Source organism: Cricetulus griseus, chromosome 3 (genome assembly GCF_003668045.3).
Source record: "Cricetulus griseus strain 17A/GY chromosome 3, alternate assembly CriGri-PICRH-1.0, whole genome shotgun sequence".
Taxonomy (NCBI): domain Eukaryota; kingdom Metazoa; phylum Chordata; class Mammalia; order Rodentia; family Cricetidae; genus Cricetulus; species Cricetulus griseus.
The window spans coordinates 8,185,550-8,211,103 of NC_048596.1; the positions used below are offsets into that span (position 1 = coordinate 8,185,550).

Here is a 25,554-nt window from a genome sequence, read left to right on the forward strand (position 1 = left end):
CAGTGTGTTAACAAAGGGGTGGAGTCTGTAGCTGCCAGTCTTGGTGTAGTAAGCCTTAGACTTGTACATAGAACTACCATAGAGAATGCTGAGTCTGAGAAATGGTTCATAAATCCTTAAGAATTCCTTCATTGGGTATAAGAAATTGAATCCTAAAGGACTAATGGGTGTGTATGAGACTACTTGTAAATTAAATGATTTCACGAATTTTGTCTTGGTAAATTGAAATTTGTAGGACAGTTAACTGGTAAAGTAGAATTCTTTTCCTCCCCAACCAAGAAGGTCAGGATTTTCTTTAGGGCCTTGCTGGGAAGAGGGTATTAAAGCCTGAGGATTCCTAAATAAAAAACTAAATTAATCTTCAATGGTGTCATAACATTTGCAAGGAAATCCCTTGAAGACACAGTAGTAAGTCACATGGTATGATTGTGTGGCCCCAAAATGGTTTGATACTGCCTTGGTATGTTAGAATAGTACTTGGTGCTTACATTGGCAGTTTTGTTGTAACGGGACCATTCTGCCTGAAACAAAAATCTGTGTATTTTTTTTCCTTAAGGGCTTTGTCTTAGAAAAGGAATAGAAGTGATTGTAGTTTGTAATAGATGTACAGTATAAAATCAACAGCGCCTGTGTCAAGAGATCAAATGTGGCCCTTTGGTATATCCTAATGTTGCATTGATGAGGACCTGACCGTTAAGTGCTAAAGTTGGAAAGATAAGACTAAGGCAATTTTCCAAATGAAAGTGGTTAAGCTCTCTATATTCTAAAATTACGTAGGAACCCTGGGTATGCCATGTTTAGTTACAAAATTTAATGTATTTAAAGCTGAAACCGACAATCTGAAATTCAATACTAATTTGTAACTCTTAAGTAGGAGAAGTATCTTCTCAAAGCTTGATTGACTTTTGAAGTTGACCTAAAAGTCCAAACATTAGTAACCAAAAATTTAACAGTGATCACAATTCACAAATGCTGTTGTAATTGACATGTAGCAAGACTGTAGAGCACACTAGTAGAGCAAAGTCTCCAGAACCAGACTGTTGTTAAAATCCCGACTCAGCACTTTAGTTGTCTGTAACTTCTCATTTTCAAGAATCAACATTACTATAACATATAAGAGGGACAGTCTCTGACATACATGTGGCAGACACTATTAGGATGTTTGCCATTTACTGTGGAATGAGAGTCTGGTTTCCTTTACTTAAGCAGTAGTGCATAATACTGCTACTGAAATATGAAGTAGATCCTGACTTATTTTCACACTAGATCATACTCAGGGGAAGGGGGTGACGTTTATAACAAAAACTGAAGAATTCCTGCCTGGGTACTATCCCAGACATACCCATGCTCAAGACTTTACAAACACTAGGTGATCCTGGTGTGCATCCTTAATATATAATAACTTTATGGCATCTTTATTAGTCTAATTATGAAGTCTAGGCACCAAACAAAAAGGCATCAAATTATTCTAACTCAAATTTTTAGGTACTTGTAGTGAAGGGTGTGTGTCCATCCAGTGTAGTATGGTGGTAATGTTGAGTGCTGGGTTTATTTCCCTTGAAAATACCAAGGGATACCTCTAAGTAACAGGACAGATGACTTTATTGTGACTTGGATTAGGATTTTATAATTTACAACCAGACCTTTCAGAGGCTAATAATATGTTGTAAATCAGCCAAAGATTTATTCAGAGTTTGATTTGGCTTTTTGCCTAGTGTGGATGATAACTGAAATATTAAAAAGATATTTAAACCAACAAGGTTTTGTATTTGTTTAAAATCCTTACAGAGGTTCAGCAAGTGTCTGCCCAATTGTATTATTTGTACTATGGAGCTGTCAGCTCCATAACAGTAAGTTTAAACATTAAAACTAGGGATTTTGGTTGGTTGGTTGGTTGGTTTTTTTCGAGACAGTGTTTCTTTGTATTGCTTTGGAGCCTGTCCTGGAACTCACAGAGATCCACCTGCCTTTACCTCCCTAGTGCTGAGATCAAAGGCTTGTGCCACCAACGCCCAGCATTATATCTAGGGTTTTTGAGTTGCAAATTTTTACTTGGGTGGAGAGGGAGAGCATAACAGACAATTTAGTAGTTTTAACAAACAAGAAACATAGTAACCTTGTTCCTTGTCAAATACACGTGTGTAGGTATAGATGAAAGTGGTTCTGAAACAAAACTGCAGATGGGACATTTTAAATACTTGTCTAGCCATAGTGTTCAATAAAGACAAGGTTTCACTTCTGTGAGGTTTTGCAGTTGCTTCTCAGCTTACCCAAAGGTTGCTCTCGTGTGGCCAAGTACAGTTGACAACTTACAATGGCTAACAAAACCAAATCTTGGACCTTAGTCATTTAGTTCCCACAGTAAACACCGGAAGCTAGCTTCTACTGTTCACTTAACAGTTCATTTGATGAACACACTGGAATGCCCAAGAACATAACTAAATGAATTGTGGTTAAACTCATTAGAAAGGTTGGCTTTTCCAGCTTGGGGCCCAAAGTCATGCCACTTTGCTGGTTGACGTCCCCTTTCTTGGTGGGACTGAGTGCTTGTCACCTCACTTTCTTCTAAACCTGTATTTACTTTAAGCAGGTTTTTGTTTTGTTTGAGACAAGGTCTCTCTGTAGTCTGTTCTCTGGTGCTCTAGGAACTCACTCTGTAGACCAGGCTAGCCTCAGGATCTGCCTGCCTCTGCCTCCCAGTGCTGGGGTTAGGGCCCTGCACCACCATGCCCAGCCTAAGACACAGTTGATTTCTGACCCAAGAACAAGGATTTGGGCGGAGAAAAGATGTGACTCACTCCTATATCCTGGAAATCAGGAGTTAAATCCTGAACTCTGTAGCTAGGCTAGTCTTTAATAGGTGGTAACTGTCCAGGTTCTCGTCAGTCACAAGTGGCAGGAGGAGCAGAGTTCCCTTTGGTTCTGCCTGTTACTTGCTCCTCCAGAAGCAGTCAGGTTTGTTTGATCCAAGTGTGAGACGCTTGTCTGTTCCTTACAAACCAGCCACTACTCAGTCATCTTTTAATCTCTTAGAAACCCCTTATGGCTTACGCAACATTTCTAAAACAATGCTGCTTTTTTGTGCCAGTTGTGAACACCAAAAGTATCCTAATTACTGCCTTAGCAGTGGGATTTCTAAGTATTTTCCATGGTAAAGAAACAGAAGAGACTCTAAAATTAAGTCTGTCTGCCAATTGCTTTATTGAGACAGTACTATGTAGCCCAGGCTGGTCTCAAATGCACTTTATCACAGAAAACGACTAAACTTGCTTATCCTGCCATCTCCTCTCATGCTGGGATTACAGGTCAGCATCCTCCACCCGGTTTATGGGAGGCTGGGGACCAAGCCCAGCAGACTGTATATACTAGGTAAGCACTTTACCAGTCCAGTTGGCAGTGTTTATAAAAGTATAGTGTTTCACTTGTGCTATTGTTTACGATAAATCTTGGGGGGGGGGGGTTTGGGGGAATAAACAACCAGGTACAATTGTCTGGTAGTAAATATCCTTGGAACGGTGTAACTACAGTGTATTCAGTGGAAGACCATTTATGTAGTATATGTTAAAGCCCCAGGTTCAACCCCTAGCATCTTAAGACAGAAAAGCAGTTTACTGTTAGATCTCTAGTGCAAAGGCCAAGAAAACATTCAGTTATGCAGTGGTCATTATCAGTGTAAAGTAGATTCAGTCACCTTGGGTTGGGTTTTGAAAAAAAAAAATTACCACTAAAATGTGGTAATTTTATCTTACATAGCCTTTCTTAAAAAGTATTTAAGATGAAAAAATAAGTTAGGTGGGGTATAGTTTTAGTCATATATACTTGGGGAGGTTGAGGTGGATCGTTAGAACTAATACAAGTTCAAGTTTTATGTGTATGAACCCAAGAAATGGGATTTTTTTTCTAGAAAACAAGTCAAAACAACTAAAATTCGCTATTAGGAATGGAGAAAATAGAGGTTGCATTCAAGATAGCTCAGTTGGTCAACTATTTCCCTTGAAGCACCAGGACTAAAGTTCAGGCCCTAAATCCCATATATTTCAAAAAGCCAGGGAGACAGACATGGTGGCACACATCTTTAATCCCGGTACTCTGGGAAGTGGAGGCAGGCAGATCTCTGCATTCTGGACCAGCCTGGTTTACAAAGCAAGTTCCAGGACAACCAATAATGAGACCCTGTCTCAAAAACAATTTTATTAAAAATTTTAAAAAGCCAATTAGGCCGGGCAGAGGTGGTAACACACACACATTTAATCCCACCACTTGGGAGGCAGAGGCAGGTGGATCCCTGAGTTCCAGGCCAGCCTGGTCTATGAAGCGAGTTCCAGGACAGCCAGAACTGTTACACAAAGAAACCCTCTCTCGACACCCTCCTCCCCACCCCCCCAAAAAAGCCAGTAGGCTGGAGACAATGGCTCAGCTGTTAAGGGTACTTGGATGTTCTTTCAGAGGACTGGAGTTCAATTCTCAGCATCCACATAGTGGTTCCCAATCATCTGATGCCCTTTTCTGGCCCTTGTGGATACCAGATACACATGTACAGAAATACATGCAAGGAAACACAGATTTAAAAAAAAATGCATGCATGGGGGTGTTAGTAATCCAGGCACCACGAGTCAGAGACTAGACCCTGGGGCTTCCTACCTAGCTAGTCTTTTCTGTTAAGTTTGAAGCCAGTGACCAGCAGAGTCTCAGCAAATAAAGGTGTGTGGTGCCTAAAGAGTGATGTCCCAAGTTGTTTGCTCATGCACAAGCTACACATACTCACACACATATGTACATGATCATCTCGGTTCCCTTTCAGCACTACAGCTTCTAAAGGGGATGGAAGTAACTTACATGTATTGGTTTAAATGCCGGCATTTCAAGACCAAAACAGTAAATTACTATGTAGCAGGAAATGGGCTCCATGGAGAAATAAGTCATCACATGTTGGAACTGAGAGTAAAATGTAAAACACTTTTCATGTTAGGCTGGTTTTTGGTAGGTATGTAGGAGTATTTCTTTGGTTTTGTCCTGGGATTTTTTAGGTGGTACTGTAAAGGGAAAGCAGTGGCTTTAAGTGAGAGAAACAAAACTATTGGAGTATTTTAGGCTAAACCATTCTTCAGGATATTTAAACCAGGAAACATGGATCTGCCTCGATTCTTAGCTTTTAAAAATCCTTGTAATTCTAGCTGGGTGGTGATGGCACAATTGTCATGAAGACCTTGAGAAAAGACGATCTTTTCCCCCGTGGAGTTCCTTTATCTCTGCTAACCAGAAAATGAGTCAAAAGTATTTTGTCAGGCTCTTTTGGTATAGTAACATGTATGGGAATTACCTGCACCTCTTCATATAAGAACACAGGCAGAGGCAGACATTTCTCTGATGCCAGCCAGTCTCAAAAAAATAAAAATTTACAGGCATTAGAATACCCTGAATAAGGTTGCTGAGGCAGGGAGATCTGGTAGGCTTCAGTTAAATATGGCAGCCAAAGAGATTCTTTCTCCAGAGGACATCTTTGTGATGCTTGGAAGCTCTTACCACACCAGGGAAGTACTGCAGCCAGCCAGGGAGAGACGCTTGTTAAACCACAACAGGAACAGGAGTTGTAATACATACTGCTATTGCCTCTCAATTCCCGATATAAAACCAAAATGCATCACCTAAAGATGTGAGCACTCCAGTCATTTTGCCTTCACAGAGAAGGGCATTAACAAAACTAATTCCTGTACTCATTATTTATTTCTTGCATAACTTTGTCTTTTAAAAAATTATTATTTAACCACACAATCTGGCTGCACCCTCCCTCCCCAACAAGAGCAACCCTGGGGAAGGAGCAGTGCTGGACATCCAGTTGATGTGCGTGTACCAGGTTGGTAACAAAGGCTACACAGCCCACTGTCCTCTATAGACACAAAATGGCAGCCCATAAAGTTTGCCTGAGGGATGTTCCAAATTCTAGTCCTGGGCCAAGATGATGTCAGTCATCACCATGGGAACAGAAGGATGAAGCTATAGCTGGGTGTGAGGGTGCACACCTTTAATCCCAGCACTTGTGCCTCTCTGCCAGTTCAAGGCCAGCCTGGTCTACACAGCAAGTTCCAAGACAGACAGAGCTACACAGAGAAATCCTGTCTCAAAAACCAAAATAAAATTAAAATGAAGCTACTCAATGGCTTCCACTTACTTTCCATGGTAAGGACAAACTTCAACTACGAGAAAATCCAAAGGTGGCAAATCCACAGGCTGGGATTGCCTGTAAGGGAACCTTCGCACCGAAATGCAGCAAGTTTCATGCAGAGTATCTAGGGGCGTGCGGCATTTCACCCGACAGCACAACCCAGGAGAAGTACTTTTGGAGGCACAGAAAGTACAAGTACTGTGGATGCTGAGGCCTTAAGAGACCAAGATGGTGCACTTCGTGTATGGAAACATGCTATTCATGAGAGGGTAGCCCTGACATTAACACACAACTCCACTGCGCTGCTAAATATGGTTGTTTTTATTTTCTTTTTCCTTGCCCAGCCCTATCTAAACATAAAATAAAACTACAGGACTGAAATTAACAACCCATTAAAATCAGCAATAAGTTATGAAAATCATAAAGCTTTTTTTTTTAAAAGTAATTAAGGGTAGTTAAATTATTTAAAGAATACAAAGTCCAAACAGCTGGGGGCATTGGGAGGGGGAGGTCTCCAGAAAGGCTTCCCAGGGCAAAGCAGAGGCCCAGAGGGAAACCTCAGAGTTTGAAAGACAAGGGGAACACATGACATCAAAGTGCAGGCTAGAAATTTCACTTAGAAGATAACATTTCTGAAAATATTTCTAAGAGCAACAATAGCACCTGCACAGTGGGTTTGTGAGGAAGGAGACTGCCCGTAGAAAATGCAAACCTTGACATTAAACGAGACAAGTGCTGAACTTAACTATGTTAACTAGGAGAGTTTGCCTGCTATGGGTATCAGACGGTTAAAAGCTGGTAAAAGGGAATGATCCTAAAAGAAAACAAAAACAGCATTGACCTTCGTCTCCCCAGCCCAGACCTCCTCATTCATTCTGTGCAGTATAAAGAGTGAGGTGTCGGGTGTTTTATCATTTATCAAACGCTGCATCAAAATAGATGATTTTTTTCCCCACGTGTTTTTTCCACTATAAAAGACATCTATGTTTACTTATGGACAAGCTTTAAAAAGATGTCATTTTGGTTTTCAACACATATAAACAGTTATCAAAATCTCAAATAAAAATGCTGCTGTGGCTCAGACCTTGGCCTGCTATACTGCATGCACAGCTCTTCAGATCGGCGCAGACACAGGCACCTGGCGCTTTTCCTTCTGTGATACAGGCTGACATGCATGGGCTGCCCCTATGTTGCCGAAGGGCTGCAAGTGAGCGGGCGGTCAGGTGCCCTGGTGCTAACAATGCAGGTAAGGTTAGCTGGCTTAGCATGGAATCCAACAGAAAGCTGAGCTGCGTGATGACCTCTTTCGAAAGGCTTCATGGGAATCTCTCCTTCTGTAGAGCACGAAATGAGCTTTTTAAAAATTCATTTTTTAAAAGAATTGATCATCCACAGGCTTCATGATAAACTGAGGCTGAGTTTTAATAGCTCTTTAGCTATCCAAGATTAATGCCTGATTATCCTGTCTTTTCCTTACTCTAAGTCTGATTTTGTTTCTACGGCCAAGAAGCTCAGGAAGGGTTTATAACCCCACCCTTAAAATGTCTACTCAACATAGCATGAGCAAACTAGAAAAGGAGAAAGGAATCTCCATTGTCCTCTTTAAGTCAACTAAGTCAACTCAAGATTAATTCCCACAAGTTTTCAGCTGCTGCGAGAAACTGTACTCTTGCCACTGTATGAGTATTTGTTCTACTGGGGAGGCTCTACCCCACTTTTTGTTAAGTATTTGCTTAAATACAGGTCTTCTGACCCTTTTGTTCAAGTATAGTTTTGTTTAGTTTTGAAGGAGACTGCATCATGAACCCCATTGAAGAGACGGTACTGAATTGGCCCAGTGGGTGTTTCGCCCTGCACTGTGGTCATGCTGGGCTCTAGGAAGTGAAGGGAAGTTTGACACTGGCACTGGAGTAACCTTCGTCACTCCCAATACTCTGCAGGCTGCTGTGGTCATCGATGTCACTGATGCTGGTGGTGCTGATAGTGTCCACGTCTCCATGGGAGAACTCTGTGCTTTCCACATCCACTTCAATCTCCTCTGTAGAGAGAGAGAGGAGGGAGGGGGGAGGGAAAGAGGGAGGGGGAACGGGGGGGGGGGGAACATCAATAGTCTTGTATGTGCACTTCCAAAGTTAAAGGGTTGTTGAGTGAGGTTATCAGAGCTCTCTGGCAATTGGCTCCTCTGCAATGGGAAGTTAGTATACAGAGGTGGTCCTAATTTAGGCAGCAAGTTTACTAAAACCCTTTGACGCCAGTCCGTCTGGACCTCCCACTGAAAGCACTTGGCCTATTTGAGAATTAGTACTTAATATTAAAAGATCCCAACCCAAGTGGTTTAACAACATCTGTTTTGCATTAAACCAAGAACTAATTCACAGTGTTGTTTATTAATCAGGGTTGCCTTAAAGAGGGAGCTGGGGTGGGGAGAAATAAAATTAAAGATGGAAAATTTATGCTTATGCATCCAAAGTTTTGGTGGTATCTACAGATGATCTGTAGATTTCCACAATCCATCATGAGGAATTTATATATTTGGTAACTAAAATAAGCCAACCATTAAGTTTGAGAGATTTGCTACTGATTTTCTTGCATCAAATATAGCTTCAAGCATTTCCTTCTGTATGTGTGTGTGTGTGTGTGTGTGTGTGTCTGTCTGTCTCTCTGTGTCTTTGTGTGATGTGTGTGTTTATGTGGTGTGTATATGTATGGCTCTGTGTGTGTCTGTCTGTCTGTCTTTGTGTGGTATGTATATGTCTGTGTGTCTCTGTGTCTGTCTGTCTGTCTGTCTGTCTGTCTTTGTGTGGTATGTATATGTCTTGTGTCTCTGTGTGTGTATCTGTCTGTCTGTCTTTGTGTGGTATGTATGTCTGTGTGTCTGTGTGTGTGTATGTCTGTCTGTCTGTCTGTCTTTGTGTGGCATGTATATGTCTGTGTGTCTCTCTGTGTGTGTGTGTCTGTCTGTCTGTCTGTCTTTGTGTGGTATGTATATGTCTGTGTGTCTCTGTGTCTGTCTGTCTGTCTTTGTGTGGTATGTATGTCTGTGTGTCTCTGTGTGTGTGTCTGTCTGTCTTTGTGTGGCATGTATATGTCTGTGTGTCTCTGTGTGTGTGTCTGTCTGTCTTTGTGTGGCATGTATATGTCTGTGTGTCTCTGTGTGTGTGTCTGTCTGTCTTTGTGTGGCATGTATATGTCTGTGTGTCTCTGTGTGTGTCTGTCTGTCTGTCTGTCTTTGTGTGGCATGTATATGTCTGTGTGTCTCTGTGTGTGTCTGTCTGTCTGTCTTTGTGTGGCATGTATATGTCTGTGTGTCTCTGTGTGTGTCTATCTGTCTGTCTTTGTGTGGCATGTATATGTCTGTGTGTCTCTGTGTGATGCTTGGAGCTGAATCAAATGCCTCAAGACAATCAAGTGCATAGCCCTCAACTACAACCTGAAACACATGGAGCATGACCTGACCATGCTCATGATAATATACAGCAGTACACATTTCTATTTCTCAACCCCTGATGTTTCCCATTCAGTCACAGAACAAGAACGCAGAGTGCTGGCGTCTATTACCATCAGCGAATGGGTACACTCGATGGAGCTGACCATTGTCTATCCTGAGTATGTGTGGAGGTTCCCATTAAAAAGAGAAAAACAATCAACCTTTAAAAAATTTACCTATCTAATATTTAAAAGTTCTCAAGATCTCATGAGCTCTACTTTCCCAAATGTTAGGTTAAAAATTGTCAGTATCGAACTGGGCAGTGGTGGCACACCCCTTTAATCCCTGCACCCAGGAGGCAGAGACAGGAGCATCTCCTTATTCAAGGCCAGTCTGGTCTATAGAGAAAGTTTTAGGACAGCCAGGAAAGTTACACAGAGAAACCCTGTCTCAAAAAACAAAACAAATCATCAGTGATATAGGGCTGAGGTGGCTGAAGGTATAAGTAGATCACTAAAATTCAAACCTTTTTTGGGTGATTTCTGCTCTTAGTTTTGTCAAAGACAAATATTCTAGAATTCACAGGGAAAGAAATGGTGTGATACTCTAGAATATACAGATAGAAGTTAGCATCACGGACAATAGAACACTGATGTCTCTTCCTGACAATAATTAAAGGGCACAGTGTCATTTCGGTGATGCTTCCTGCCCTGAATGTAATAATTTGAAAATGTTAAAAACAATTTCAGGGGCTGGAGAGATGGCTCAGTGGTTAAGACCACTGACTGCAGGGTGGTGGTGGCACACGCCTTTAATCCCAGCACTTGGGAGGCAGAGGCAGTCAAATCTCTGTGAGTTCGAGACCAGCCTGGTCTACAGAGTGAGTGCCAGGACAGCCTCCAAAGTCACAGAGAAACCCTGACTGCTCTTCCAGAGGACCCAGGTTCAATTCCCAGCACCCACATGGCAGCTCACAATTGTCTCCAGTTCCAGGGGACCCAACATCCCTGGCAAAACACAGATGCACATAAAAAATGAAACAACCCCCCCCAAAAAAAATTCAAATTGAAAAATGCTATAAAGTGACTGGCCAGTATTTAAAATACTTCTAAAGACACTGGTGGCAAAACTAATAAAATCTGAAAAAGGCTAGCATTTTATCAATGTTAACATCTTGGTTTCAGTGACTGTGATATAAGGGGAACCGAATGAAGGGTAGATAAGAACTCTGCATTTTCTTTAAGTCTAGAATTCTCTTTAAGAAGGCAGTGCAGATATATACGCAGGCCGAATCTGCAGCAGACAGTGTCTGGTGCATAATCCTACAGTCTGGAGTCAGCAGTGTTGCTATGGTAGAGTCCACGCCTACCGACCTCACACATGCTACACGCCGGTGTCGGTCACCGGTCTCCAGCACCAAAACAGCGAAAGCTAGAACATGATGGTGCTGGTGGACAGGACAGCGTGCACAGCGCCGGCTGGTCCTCCTCCCTGCTTCTCCAGTCCTTAGGGAAGAGACACTGCCTACCTCGCTCTGAATCAGAGCGGTCTGAAGAGATAGTTGACCCAATGCTGTCCATCCGTATCCGCTCCATCTCCTGAGGACCTTGCAGCTGCTCCAGACGCCGCTTTAGAAATCTCTGTTCTCGTTCCAAGTTCTCAAGCTGGTGCTGGCTTTTCCTTTCGGCTTCTTCAAGTTTCTAAAATGATGATATTTTATTTATTTGTATATAGTCCAGTTTAAAGCAATTACAACTGATTTCTGCTTAACATTTTTCTTTGGCAGAGAAAATATGAATGCTATACACACACACACATATATATGGCTATTTATGTGCCCTTGTATACATAAATATGGATAAGCACTTGTATTTTTTAAACACAAAATGTTGTCTTTTGTGTGTATGGATGCTGCATACACTTCTTGAACAAGATGGACCTATAAAAGTCTATGAGGTAATCTCCACAAAAGAGAAGCCTCCCGCAGTGTGGTACTTGATGGAAAAATACTGAGGGATACAGCCAAATAACGTCATCCCCACAAGAGGGCACAACGGCCTTCCTTCTGGGCATCAGAAAGGTAATTATCATTGCTCTGGCGTTCTCAGGTCTAAATGGCCACACTGTCAAAAAAAAAAAAAAAAAGTAACTTAATTTAATCATGTTACGCTGCTCCATCGCGTCAGCTGATAAGACATTTATGAAAGTGTCCCTGGAGGTCAATGAGCAAAGAGGACGGTCTAGGAAGCGGAGCACAGCACGAACGGGAATTGCTGCCAATAATTAACCCAGGACCCGGAGTCTGGCACAGGGCTGGAAGTGGGGATTCTCACCTTGATGTGTGCTTTGGCTTTGTTGAGCAAACCGAGTGTTGTGTGCCTGGTGCAGTCTGGGCCCAGCGGGATCAGAACTTTCAAGCGTTCTAAACACAGGCGCAGGTGAGCTCGTCTAAGAAAGACATCATCAAATTAGCACAGCCTGGTACTCCAGCAGACACTCAGTCTAAAGACAGTCATTCTCAGCTATGCATCCAGCAACCCCATCTCACTCCTCATTATTCAAAGTGTCTGCACGAGCAGGGTGCCTGAGTCCATCGCTGCCACTTCGGCCTCTGCGGACACCGCTACTTTACATCATCACTCCCTAGGAAGTTTCTTCTCTAGTCTACCCCTAAACTCCTTACTGTGCTGTTACAGCGAAAAAGGCGAGTGAAGCGGTTGAACTTGGTGTCTGAATGCCTCAAAGCACAGGCTGGAGTGGGGGTTCCAGCTCTGGTACCTCAAGGAGATATAAAACGTACCCAGGTTTCCATTTCCTTCCCCCTTTTAATTACACACACACACACACACACACACACATGCACACACAGTGTCACACAGACATACACACACATGCATACACAGACACACACACACACACATAGACAGTGTCACACAGACACACACACACATGCACACACACAGACAGACACACACACATGCACACACACACACAAGACACACACACATGCACACACACACACACACAGACACACAGTGTCACACAGACACACAGAGAGACACATGCACACAGACGCACATGCACACATGCACACACAGACACACACACATAGACAGTGTCACACAGACACACACACACATGCACACACACAGATACACACACATGCACACACAGACACACACACAGAGACACATGCACACACACACACATGCACACACACACACATGCACACACAGACACACACACATGCACACACACACACACAGACACACAGACACACAGACACACAGACACACACACACACACACACACACACACACACACACACACACACCTCAGTAATTGCCGCCATCCTATGGGGTTGAAGTTCATGTAGTAGGCAGAGCCACATGAACACTTGCTGATCATCAAACATTTCAATACTTCTAAAAAACGGTAATGTCATATGATTCGGCATAACTGAGACAACAAAATCGTGTGAAGAGGTAGGATGGGGTGAATGGGCTTCCCACGCCCACACTGGAGTCCTCCGCTTCCCATCTTTTCAGTGGACTCCAACAGTCGAACTTTCTTTCTCTTCCATTCTCAGGACTTACCCTAAGTTTTCTACACAAGGAAAAGAGGCGGCAAAATTGTTTATGAAGTCCTGAATTTTCTGAAAAAGCATTCTCTGGGAAAATCACGAGGCAATTTTTCCTGGAAATGCCACCAGAGAGCCTCATGGATTTGCCTTCTGGAACTAGAGCATGTACTTAACGGAGATGTTAAAAGGCTGCTGTCCTCCATGTCTAAGTCTGTGCTCTAGCAAGCCTAACAGTGGTGCGGCAGTGTTCAGGGTGTGGACTCCTCTGGAGGAGGCTGGGAGGCTGGAACTGAACCTTCTGCAACAGTCTCCATACCGGGAATAAGATGAGCCCTCCATTTTCCTCTCAAAGGGGACTAAAATAGTTCCATTAGTTCACGGGGTCTTAATACACAAGAAATAATGTCAAGTGACAATTTCAAATGCAGCAATTAGAAAGAGGGGTAGGAAAAAGTGATGGGTGGCCATGGTGTCCCTGAGAGCAGGAAGATTGAGGGTTGTGAGGTCCGAGGCTGGACTGAGGAACTGCCAGGATGGTCTCAGCACCCATAGACCCAGCTGCAATTACCCAACAATCTGAACAGAATTCCAAATCCTTTTCCTGGACTCACCCTGGGAAGTCTACTACTTGACTCTAGGCTGCAACTGGATATGCTCACTGTAGATAAAGGAACATCTATATTCCTGTGTTTAACTATTTTAAAGCTGCCCCACTGCGCTAACTACCTAAGTCTCTCAGGTGTGGAACTGTACATGATCAGACTTGTCTTACTAAACAGACTAAAATCTAGATCAAAAATACACACAAGGCGAAAGTGCCTTTAAACAGGTCACTAGGATGGCTGTGGTGGACTCCTAGCAGTATCTTCATATGACCTGGCTCAAGGTGCGATGGTGGCTTTCATAATTAGAGGCTTGCTCTAAATTCAGCCTTTTACAAAAGTAAACGAAGCAACTGGTGAAATGAAGGGAACATGTCAGGGGACAGCTCTGCTGGCTTTGTTCAAAGTACTCAACTCCAGCAATCTGTGCATGCAGTCAATTATCTTTTAACATTTTAGCTTTTAAAGCTAGTTTTATACTGAATAAAAAAGGGCAAGTCACATTCCTGTTTTGTCTTGCTAAGACCTACATTGAAAATAACAAAACTGAGGGTGTAACTCGGCAGTGGAGTGCTTAACTAGCAAGGGCCTGTGTCAGTCCCAGAACATCAAAATTTGAAGGGGGAAACTAGGAAAAGGGCTAATATTAACATACTGAAATGAAGAGTTTAAAGGCACTTCCATCTTTGCCTCTTTTTAGAATTTATTCAATAGTTTATTTACAGTGTTACTCTTGTGTACTCGGCACCACTTCAGACATTTCTTTAGTAGAGGAAAGCAAAATAACAAGAATCATAAATGATAATTTAAAATGAAATGAAAACATTGAAGGGCTTTCAGTCCTGACTCCAGAGTGTTCCACTTAGCTCATACCGAAAGAGTTACACAAATACCAAGCAAACAATCTGAATTTACTGGAGGACGTGGTAGACCTATAAAAGAAGTTGACACTTGGCTTTGGAACTTTAAGGATATTGAAGAAGCAAGGATTTTCCAGGTAATTAAGTGAAAAAAGGACCTGAGTATGTGCAGGCTAAGATTACAGGCTGGAGACAAGAGTCTGATAAGATGACCACCAACTATGCTCCAGACCCTGGTCCAATCCCCAGGGCAGAAAACAGCTAAACAGCAACAAAAAACCTGCACAAGAGAAAACAGCTGAGGTGGCGTTCTATAAGAAAGGGCCAACTATGTTCAATAATCTCGGAGTCTTAACAAATTCCTTAAATTTATCAAGAAAAACAAAAAACAAAAAACAAGTCAAACTTTGATGCCCAAAATGAACAGGGAAGGCAAAATTCCATCCTGAAGAAGGTTTTTTCATAGCCATCATTTCTTCAGTCAAGTCATCATAAATACACTCCAAGGTCAGCAGGCGAATTCCCAGCCTACCCAGAGGTGCCATGTCCACAGGCCAGGGATGCCACTCTCCACACCTGGTGAACACAGTTCTCCAAAGCGAGATCAGTGAGTCACGCTCATTCCTAAGGGAAGAGGCGTATCTGTGGGAGCTAAGTATCACCTCCTCCAGTTTCTGTACTTAAAAGTCAAACAGGTCTTTGGAAAGGAAGGAAGGAAGGTTTAGTGGCAGCTGAGGGCCAGCAGCTGAGCAAAGCGGGCAGGAGCCCTGCTTTTCAGAATTGCACGTGTTAAATGCTATCTAAGAGTGGTGGGTACCCTGATGAGAAATGGAAGGTGAGTCACCCCTGCTTTGCTGTGTGAGTTTTCTCTGTACAGCAAATTCCAAGAACCACCACCTCATGGCCAGTCCTTCTGCTCACCACGCTGCCTCTCTGTCCCCTTTATCCCGTGTCTGTCGGTAACCAGACCATAAGCTTAGCCACCAATGACCCAGACAAGCCTATCTTTTGATGCCATCTGGTCTTTTTTCTTTCTTTCTTTCTTTTTGCCTCCATTCCCATGTGACTGGTGGTGGCTCAGAAACCTCCTGTTAGGGGTTGCCAAATCGTGGGCCACAGGAGACACAGGAGGTCTGGTTTGATTTGAAAATTTACAATCACTGAGGAAACCAAATATATACTACTGATGTTTTTCAAAGTGTCTCAGAAGAACTGATATCCAGAATAAGGTTTTATAAAAGGGGTGGTCCTACGCGTCACATTATAAAACCGATAGAATTAGACTTGATAGACAATGTTTTGTTTTTTGTTAGGTTGTTTTTGGGGGGTTGTTTGTTTGGTTGGTTTTGTTTTTTTGTTTTTTTTTTTTTTTGGTAAACTTCCTGGTTAGCATTCACTTAACTTTTATTTAACACGTGGAAATTCTGTTAACACATAGTTAGCCCCAAACTATAACACTTAAAATGTCTTGTAAGTGAGCACAGGTGACAGAGATGAACCCTGCAACAAGGGGCTGAGTTCCAGGGAAATCCAGTCTGCTTGCTAAGAGGAAGAGGACTGAAGAACAGAGAAATACAAATGTGCTCTTATTCTCAAAGACCCTTTGAAGTCTGTCTTAAAGTGAGATTTTTTCAAGTAGCAATTCCTATCAAAATTGCCCACATCCTTCAAATGGACAAGCCCCTACAGGAAAAAACCAAAACCAACAACAATAACAAAATACCAGTTGTCATCTATCTGTCTTTATTTTGGTCGGGTGTGATTATTTTTCCCCCAAAGGAACTAAAGGTTTTTTTTTCTTTATTTCAAGCCTTGCATAAATATCAGTGTTGAACAGGGTATCTATCACAAAACATGGATGAGACTTTCTACAAAGCAGGGCTCTTTAAAGGGTAGTGCATCGGCTAAAAGCAACACATACAGTTGGGGCAAAAAAAATCCCCTCTCAGAAAAAAACAAAAACAAAAACAAAACCACCAAAAACCCCAAACGTCACACTGTATTGTTCTTCGATTCTGGAGTTTTCTGAGTCCTCTCTGGAACGTCTAATCCTCCTGCCCTACAATGAGAAACCTAATCCTGCCTGGCCCCACAAACAGCACTGGTCGGTGCCCTGGGAGGCACAGTCCTTCATTCTTCCACTACGGGGAAAGGATGCCAAGACTTTGCCCAGTGACTACATCAAAATGGAAAACAAGTGAAGTGACAGGGCCTGCGCTTGTATTTTCCTCTCTGCTGAACGTTATGCAATGGGCTGGGAGTCCTCCCGTGAGCCACTTTCTTCAAGCTGCACTGGCTAGGGGCCAGGTTCTCACTCTACACACACTCCTGCATGCAGCAGCAGTTAGCTGCTATCCTACACGTTCTATATTCAAAGTTTCTCTACAATTTAATGAATTGAGGATCTCTAAGGATAGACAAAAATCTGTCTGCTTATTTAAAAAAAAAACAGCATTAAAAATGGATCCAGATAAATCAAGCATACTGCTTTCCGCTCATGAATTTTATTTATGAAAACATATATGATCATATTCTGTTCACCTTATTCTGTTTATGAAACAAGGATGCTCGACAAGCTGCTCCCATAAACCAGTATCTGGTGACTATGCTCCGCCTACAGCTCACAGCTCTGCTCACACCCAGGTAGTAACCTGGCAAGTGGCCTCTCTCCAGTGTGAGGCTTGACTATGGTAGCCATGGGGCTCAATGGCAACAGAAATAAAAACGGAAGAGCTGGGTGGGACCCTCTTCATACTTTTCAAAAAGAAACTGCCGCCACACCCAGCCATCTGCTACCATTTTCAACCCACAGTCCAAGTACTGTTTCCTTCATGGGACTTTCTTTTACATGTGACTTCAATAACTAGTGCTAGGGTTTTATATTACACTGGTTTTTTAAGATATGGTGTGTGTGTGTGTGTGTGTGTGTGTGTGTGTGTGTGTGTGGTGTACACTCGGGCTGAATGTCTGTGAGTGCACCACCATGTCTGTGCAATCCCCAGAGGCCAGAAGACAGCAACAGATTTCCTGGTTACAGACCATTGTTATACAGACCCTGTGGATGCTGGGAACCAAATCCCAGTCCTCTGCAAGAGTATTAAGTGCTCTTAACCACTGAGCCATCCTTCCAGCCCCAATCTTATATTCTGGTTGAGATTGAATTTATACTTTTATTTACTCCAATTTTTCCAACATTTAAACAGAATGAGCATATAGAAGGGAAAAGAAATAAAATTTCTAGTACATGTATCTGGAACTCTCTATCTCACTAAAGTTGACCTAATAACCAATTCTAGAGTCTATAAACAGTATAATTAGATTTTAGGCCAGCATTTGTGAGATTTGCTTCTGAATGCCCAAACCCTAGACACCCGTGTTATTTTTGATGCAATTACAATCACCATGTATGTAAAGGTGTGACCTACCAAAGAAATGAGGAACTGAAATCTTCAACCTGACTCCTGATTAGAGTTGATATCTCTCTTAATAAATAGTAGAGGGTTTAGGACTAGGACTCCTGACAGGGGCTGGAGAGATGTTCAGCAGTTAGGAGGGCTTTCTGCTCTACTATGGGATCAGGAGTTCAGATCCCAGGGTAGTTCATGAATGCCCTTAACTCGGCCCCCATACATTTTTAAAACTGCACCCATGAATGTCGTTATCAAGAGTATTTACAATGGTAAGAGGCTAATATAACAATGCCACCTGAAATTTAGAAATTAAAATTTGTTCAAGTCCATTTTGGGGTCAATTTCAAGTTTCTGACTTTCTGTTTTCTAGAAAGCAGAAAGTGTGTTTTAACTTTAAAATTTTAAGTTCGGGGGCTGGAGAGATAGCCCAGCTCTTAAGGAGCATTGGCTGCTCTTGCAGAGGACATGGGTTTACAAGACTAGTAGGGAGAACAGGTAAATGATTCTTTTCTAATGTTCTGTATTCATCTCTAAAGAAAAATTAACTTTAAAAAATAAAAAACTGGGGATCTTCATTACGTAGGTGGGCCTGGAACTCACCATTTTCACCACTGTCTCACACCAGCTCAGTCTGCAGGCTTGAGCCATCACGCCTGGCTCAAGACCTCACTTTAGACAGCCTGCCTCATCTGAAAAAAATAATCACGAAGACCTCGTTCTAGAAGCAAACTCTCCTCACTGGACCGCCCACCAGGAGCCTCCAGAACCTAAGACCCAACAGGAGCAGCTACGCTAGCTGGTGTGTATTCTGTGCTAAACCTGGTGTCTATGCAGGTAGTCTCTCTCTACCTGTCTACAAGGATTTGGGGTTGTTGCTTTTTTTTTTTTCCTTCTTTTTTTCTTTAAACAAAAACAAAAACTAGCTTCATCATTCATTCAGCATATTTCTTCAGTCACACAAGAACTTTCTGTATTCCAGGTTTCAAGGTCTGGGAAATAGGGCTACATCGCTGGAGAAAACAGTGGCAATTTGTTCTAAATACAAAATAGCTTATTTTCTTTTGGCAGCTCTCCAGGGTTTCAGTGGAGGGAAAGGATACTACTCTCTGGAGGGATCGGGTTCTGGGCCTGGACTACTGTCAAAACTTAGCTGTGGGTGGGAGAGAATTTTTTTTTTTTTTAATTATCTTTCACATCAGTTTGGAAACAGATTAAAGACTTCTCCTTATTAACAGTTTTCTATTCTTTGGTCTTTTGTGGGTGTTCATCCCTTTCCTGGCAGCCCCCATTGGCTGATTTAATGGTACCAAGGGGCTGAGAAGTATTACTGTCCAGAGGAAAAAGCATTCTCTCACAGGGACTGGGAGAGCAATCTGCAATCACAACAGTAGCTACTTGTTAATTTTCTATTTGAAACACAGTGATGTCAATAGCATTGAACCCTGCCAGCAACCATGGGGTAAAGTACATTTGGAAACCAAAACAAACTTCCTACGTGCTGGCAAATCAACGGTGAGACACAGTGATAAGCTGCCGTGAGACACTGTCTTATTTTCTTACACAAGAATGCAGACAAGAATTAAATCTCTTCAACATAAGTTTAGATCTAACTCTCATAACACCACCCCAAGATAGAGCCGGGCACAACTGTTTTATTGTAAGGAAATTACTGTTCAGGATGACAGAGAAATGAAGTTCTGCTACAGATCTCAATGAAGTGGTGGCCTTACACAGCTCAAGCAACCTTCAAGGCTACTTTATAATTTAACTGTTCAGACAGAAGTGACAACGGAAGCCTGTGTCCTTTAAAACGGCCCCACTTTCTCAGATGTGTTGGTGTGACAACTCATTTTAAAGGTGTGCATAAATGTAGGAAGACAGACACGACTTACTAAATGGTCAAGAGAAAGCCTAGGAGCTAATGCATCCCCACAATGGGGACGCTCCGTTTGCATGGAGAAAGGGTAACCTGAGATGGAGAGCCGGGCGAGTGCAACAGTGGGAACCGCGCTCACTCCTAGCAGATGGCAAGTGGCTTGACATTGCTGGACATCGGCCAATGCAGCCAAGCTAGCTAGGGAGGACTTTTTAAGTCCCATTTTATCGTAATTTCCCCCAAATCAAAATGTTGTGGTTTTGTTTGGGGGAGATGAGAGGTGATGAAATTTGGGGCAGGAAAAGGACAACACAACAAATGTTGGCCAATGTGTTTTGCTTCACAAACTTAAAGCATCAATTGGCCATTTGGAACCTCTGAGGAAATAAAATTCATAGGATGTAAGATATCCCACAGTCTTGGTAAAGACGTAGAATTTATGTTCTGATGTATTGTCTTATTTCTAAATTGTCCCAGTTTTGTTTTTCATTACCCCATGTGGTGTGTGTATGTACACTCAGGCACATGCCCACATGTGTCCCCTGACAACAGAGAGCCCAAATGAAGAACAGTTTCTTTGGGAGGCAGCCTAGCATAGCAGAACACCAGGTACCAATCAGGAGCACCCCTTTGACAAGCTGTATTAGGGACTGACCAACAAGTCCTTCTAAAGCAAGTAGAACGGAATGTGTCTTAAGAATTGTGTTTTTAGCCGGGCAGTGGTGGCGCATGCCTTTAATCCCAGAGGCAGAGGCAGAGGGGCAGGGGGGCAGAGGGGGGCAGAGGGGGGCAAAGGGGCAGAGACGGGCAGAGGCGCAGAGGCGCAGGGGGCAGGGGCAGAGGGGGCAGAGAGGGGGGCAGAGGCAGGGCAGAGGGGGGCAAAGGGGGGCAGAGGCGGGCAGAGGCGCAGAGGCAGAGGCAGAGGCAGAGGCAGGAGGATCTCTGTGAGCTCGAGACCAGCCTGGTCTACAAGACCTAGTTCCAGGACAGCCTCCAAAGCCACAGAGAAACCCTGTCTCAAAACACCATCCCCCACCAACCAAAAAAAAAAAATGTGTTTTTAAAAACTATTTTTAAGAACTTTTTTCTAAAAAGAGGAAGGTGTTCAATGAATTAACGATTCCCTAAAAGGCTTGAGTCAAATGTAACTAAAATCAAGTCAGAATACACAGTTATGACAGTGGGCTTCCAGTGACATATGTCTGAATCTTCACTTGACTCTTGTGGAAAAGCTCGAGGGACATGAAAGGAGAGTGGGGGTGGGAATCCTGGTGTTAATCGGTGTTACTTCATTCTTAGCTCAATGTTAATTTTCCATACTCGGTTTGCTTTGTGAGTAAGACTTTCCTTGGTTTACTTCTAGCTTGGTACAACTTCTAGTTGTACACTCTGACGACACCATGGCTGGAGAACAGCACAGAGATTCATGTTATGCCATTGATTTAAGAAAAAGGGAGCCCAGTGGAGGGAAAGCTGTCCCATTCTGTTACCACTGCCAGCGAAAGCCCTCGATATTCATCCCAGGAGATGAGACGGCAATCGGGTCTACACACTGCACTATGATAAGAAATAAAAACTACCGTTCCAACCAAAGAAGCCAACAGAGTCTGGAGGTTATGTTTCCCAAGCCTGTCTGGATTTCCTTTCAAATAATGCAGGATCAAAGTCATGAAGCAGCATCCAGGGTCACCAACATCTGTCATTCTCAAAAGATATGTGTAGAATCCTTTCAAATGGTGAAAGGCAATACTCAATATTTATTTGATTTTTTCTTTTAAAAAAAGAAAAACACCAGAATTTAACATTGCAAGCCAAGAAAACCACGTTCCCTTCTCATATGACTCAACATACAGCAATAAAAAAAAAATGCTTTCAAGAGATTTATAGGAATTCAACATCCAACTGCTCTAGGAGGAACCTTTTCCTTATAAGTCACTCACTCTACCTAACCCATTAGCCACTTGTTCTACATAACCCATGTTATGCTTGACTGCAAAGGTACAATTTCTAATCAAAAAAGAAACTTACTTGGAAGAGGATCGTATTTTTTTCCCTTAGCTTTGCAAACTACAAGGTGTTCTATAAAGGGATAGTTGTGGAGGCTGGAGAGATGGCTGCTCTTCCAGAGGACCTGAGCTCAATTCCCAGCAACCACATGGTGGCTCACAACCATTTGTAATGACATCTGGTGCCCTTTTCCTATTCTGATGTGCAGGCAATGTGCAAGCAGAACATTGTATACATAATAAATAAAATCTTAAAAAAAGGAATATTAAAAAAATAAAAAAGAAATCTTTCTCACATAGTTTTGGGATCTTTTAAATGAGCCACACTTGCTCTAATCACTTCTGGATCAAAGCATTGAGAAATAGGGCATTCTGTGAAGTGTGTGTGTATGTGTGTATTTGTAGTGTGTGTGTGTGTGTGTGTGTGTGTGTGTGAGAGAGAGAGAGAGAGAGAGAGAGAGAGAGAGAGAGAGAGAGAGAGTGTGTGTGTGTGTGTGTGTCTAACATTACATCTCATGCTAGCATCAGTTCTTAGGCAAGCTTAAGAGAGAGGTTTGGACATGTTGTTAAGTTACAAAGTCTGCCAGGCGTTGCTGTCGCACGCCTTTAATCCCAGCACTCAGAAGGCAGAGGCAGGCGAATCTCTGTGAGTTCTAGGCCAGCCTGTTCTCGTGTGAGAGCCAGGATAGGCTCCAAAGCTACACAGAGAAACCCTGTCTCAAAAAAACAAAACAAAAAAAAAGTTACAAAGCCTGCATCTTGTAGAGCTTGCTAGAGAGACTCAAATGAACACCTTCACCTCTCATCTGAAACAGAACGGTGCTTAAGAGACTCAGGGGCCGAAGCAAGTCCCCACTACACGTTTACCCTCTTCCTTGGTTCTCCACACTCTCTTAAATATCACTGTTTCCGAGTACTGTTGTAAATATTAATTTTATTCCAGTAAGCTCCAAACAACTGAAATCTTCAAGTGGAGTGTAGCAATCTCAAGTTTTTGTTTATTTTCACAAGACACTTGGGCCTGCATCAACTTTCTACTACAAAGGGGGTGAACTCTTCACAGGAAACCGTAACCATCAAAAATGACTCTGTGACCACTTGCAAGGGAATTTTACTAGAGATACAAACCACACTAAGGACAGGCCCCATGCTGAGCACAAAACAAACTCAACAGTATTTCTGAACCTTTTTTTTCCCTCATATTGCTTTATCTGGGCACACCCCCTCTCACCCCCACCAGAGCGTGCACAGGCACACACACACACACCCCTACCTACCTTACTTTCTTTTGCCTCTATATCATGGTCTCTTGACTTAACTTTCTGTGTGTTGATAAATTCTGTATGTGTTTTGATAGGTTTTGTTTGTGTGTGTCTGTGTATGTTTTGAGTGTGTGTGTGCATGTGTGTTGATGTATGTGTTGCCGAATTTCTGTGCTGTTCTTTTTTCTTTTTATCTTTTTAAATGACTTGTCTGTTTCCTTAACAGAAAGAGAAAGAAGACGTGGAGTTGGAAGGATGGGCAAGATCTGGGAGGAGATGAGAGAGGAGAAACCATGACCGAAAAACGTTGTATGGAAATTGCTTTATTTTCAATTAAAAAATGATATTGTATAAACTTGGTGTGATGATGGCATCTTTAATTCTAGCACTTGGGGACCTGGAGAGATGGCTCAGTGGTTAAGAGTACTGGCTGCTCTTCGAGAGAACCTGTGTTCAATTCCCAGCACCCACATAGCAGCTCACCACCGTCTGCAACTCCTGTTCCAGGGGATCCAAAATCCTCATACAGACACACGCAGGCACAACAACAATGTGCATAAAATAAAATAAATTAATTAAAATTAAAATCCCAGCACTTGGAGAACTGAGGCCTGAAGATGACAAGTTCAAGGCCACTGCTGGCTATACAGTAAGACTCTGTCTCAGAAAAACAGAAGACTATATTTTAGCTGCCACAGACACAGCAGGAAGAAACTATCAACCAAATGAATAAGAAGGCTATTTCCTATTTCCCTGGAAAATACTCAGGCACCTGTCTGTCTTATCTGTGCTGAATGGTTTGACTTTACCTCAGAGCAAGCGACAACAACACTTAAATTCAAACAAACATACTGAAAACATAAGACCAGTTTTGGCAAACTACAAGAATACTGTGCAGATAACAGAAATAAGTGTGCATGACCAGGCTGTTCACATCAGCTTTAGCCCACAATAGCCCCCCACAATGACTTTACCTTAAATCCCATCTGCCACACACACAACCCAGCACTTAATTATATTCTTTATAGGGGCTTTGTAATAATATCCGTCTTCCACCCAGTTAGGTTATAATCAAGAGGAGGACCCAGGATTTCTAGTTTTACTCTCTCTAGTAACTAGCAGAGTCCAATGCCTAATAAGTGCTTGTCGGCTGATTTGTAATTACCTTGAGGAGTCTGTCAGTGCCGGGAACCAAGCCACTTCAAATGAAATCCTCTTTCCACCAAAGATTTCCAATCAGAAAACACCATCTTCAGGTTAATGGTATACAGGAGACACTTGCACAGATATCTGACAGCTACCTATTATTAGTTGTCACAGATTAAATGTTCAAAGGGAGTTCAAAACAAACCCAAGAAGTTTGAGAAAAGTCTTAAACCTGCGTTGAGTATTTTCTACTTATTTCACCTGTGAATGTGAAGGCGGAAGGAATGGGGTACAGAGGCCAACTGTATTATACCGGGACTAGAAGAGTCGCTGTTTCCCTGCTCCCCACTGCTGGACCTGCAGTAACACCCAGCCCCTCTGTACCCCAACTGCATCAAGAGTGCGGAGAAAACATGGGGAGTCAGCTTCACTTCACAAGAAACAATGGGTTTACTTTTGCAAAGCAAAATCCAGACATGTTTGCCATCCAGGTTTCCCAAATTTAAACTAAAAAAATCCTAGACAGAAGTAGAATATAGTTCTTTACACCACTTCCAGAAGTTTCTTCAATTAAAAAGCTGTCCTCTGGAAAACAGTATTTTAAAACTAAAATGCTAAGGGGCTCTGTTCTCAAGCCCGTGTTTAAAAACATGTCTATTTCGGGCTGGAGAGATGGCTCAGAGGTTAAGAGCACTGGCTGTTCTTCCAGAGGTCCTGAGTTCAATTCCCAGCAACCACATGGTGGCTCACAACCATCTGTAATGAGATCTGGTGCCCTCTTCTGGCATGGAGGCAGAATATTGTATACTTAATAAATAAATAAAATCTTTAAAAAAAATGTCTATTTCCCTCAAATGCGATGGAATGCAATACTGCTGTGTGTGCACATGCCTGTGCACATGTGGAGGCCAGGGAGGTACCAGGTGTTCTCTATCATCTTCTGCCTCATTCCTTTGATGACCGAGTCTCACCTCCAAAGTCCATGGTGGAAGAAGAGAACCAACTCCTGAAAGTTGTTCTCCACACGTCCACCGTGACATGCAGGCACACACACAATAACAAGAACACTCTATGCTTCGGGGTGGCTGGGAGATGGCTTAGCTTCAATGCCGGATGCTTGAGCACAAGGCACTGAATGCAGATCCCCAGAACCCACGTAAGAGTTGGGCACAGTGGCAGACGCCTAACTGCAGCCTTGCTAAAAAGGTGGGCAGAGACG

The 25,554-nt window shown here is 42.7% G+C and overlaps 1 protein-coding gene across 3 annotated transcripts in view; it reads right to left on the reverse strand.

Moving 5' to 3' along the window:
• Positions 1-6,461: 6,461 nt before the first annotated feature.
• The window catches only part of Mxi1 (MAX interactor 1, dimerization protein), a 64,177-nt gene continuing 45,084 nt past the window's right edge, over positions 6,462-25,554 (reverse strand). For all 3 annotated transcript variants that reach the window (XM_027407027.2, XM_027407028.2, XM_027407029.2), the window contains exons 4-6: positions 11,924-12,038; positions 11,119-11,290; positions 6,462-8,201 (exon numbers count right to left, since the gene is read on the reverse strand). In XM_027407027.2, coding sequence (XP_027262828.1) covers positions 8,038-8,201; positions 11,119-11,290; positions 11,924-12,038 — 451 coding nt within the window. In that variant the 3' untranslated portion in view covers positions 6,462-8,037. The remainder of the gene's footprint in view (positions 8,202-11,118; positions 11,291-11,923; positions 12,039-25,554) is intronic.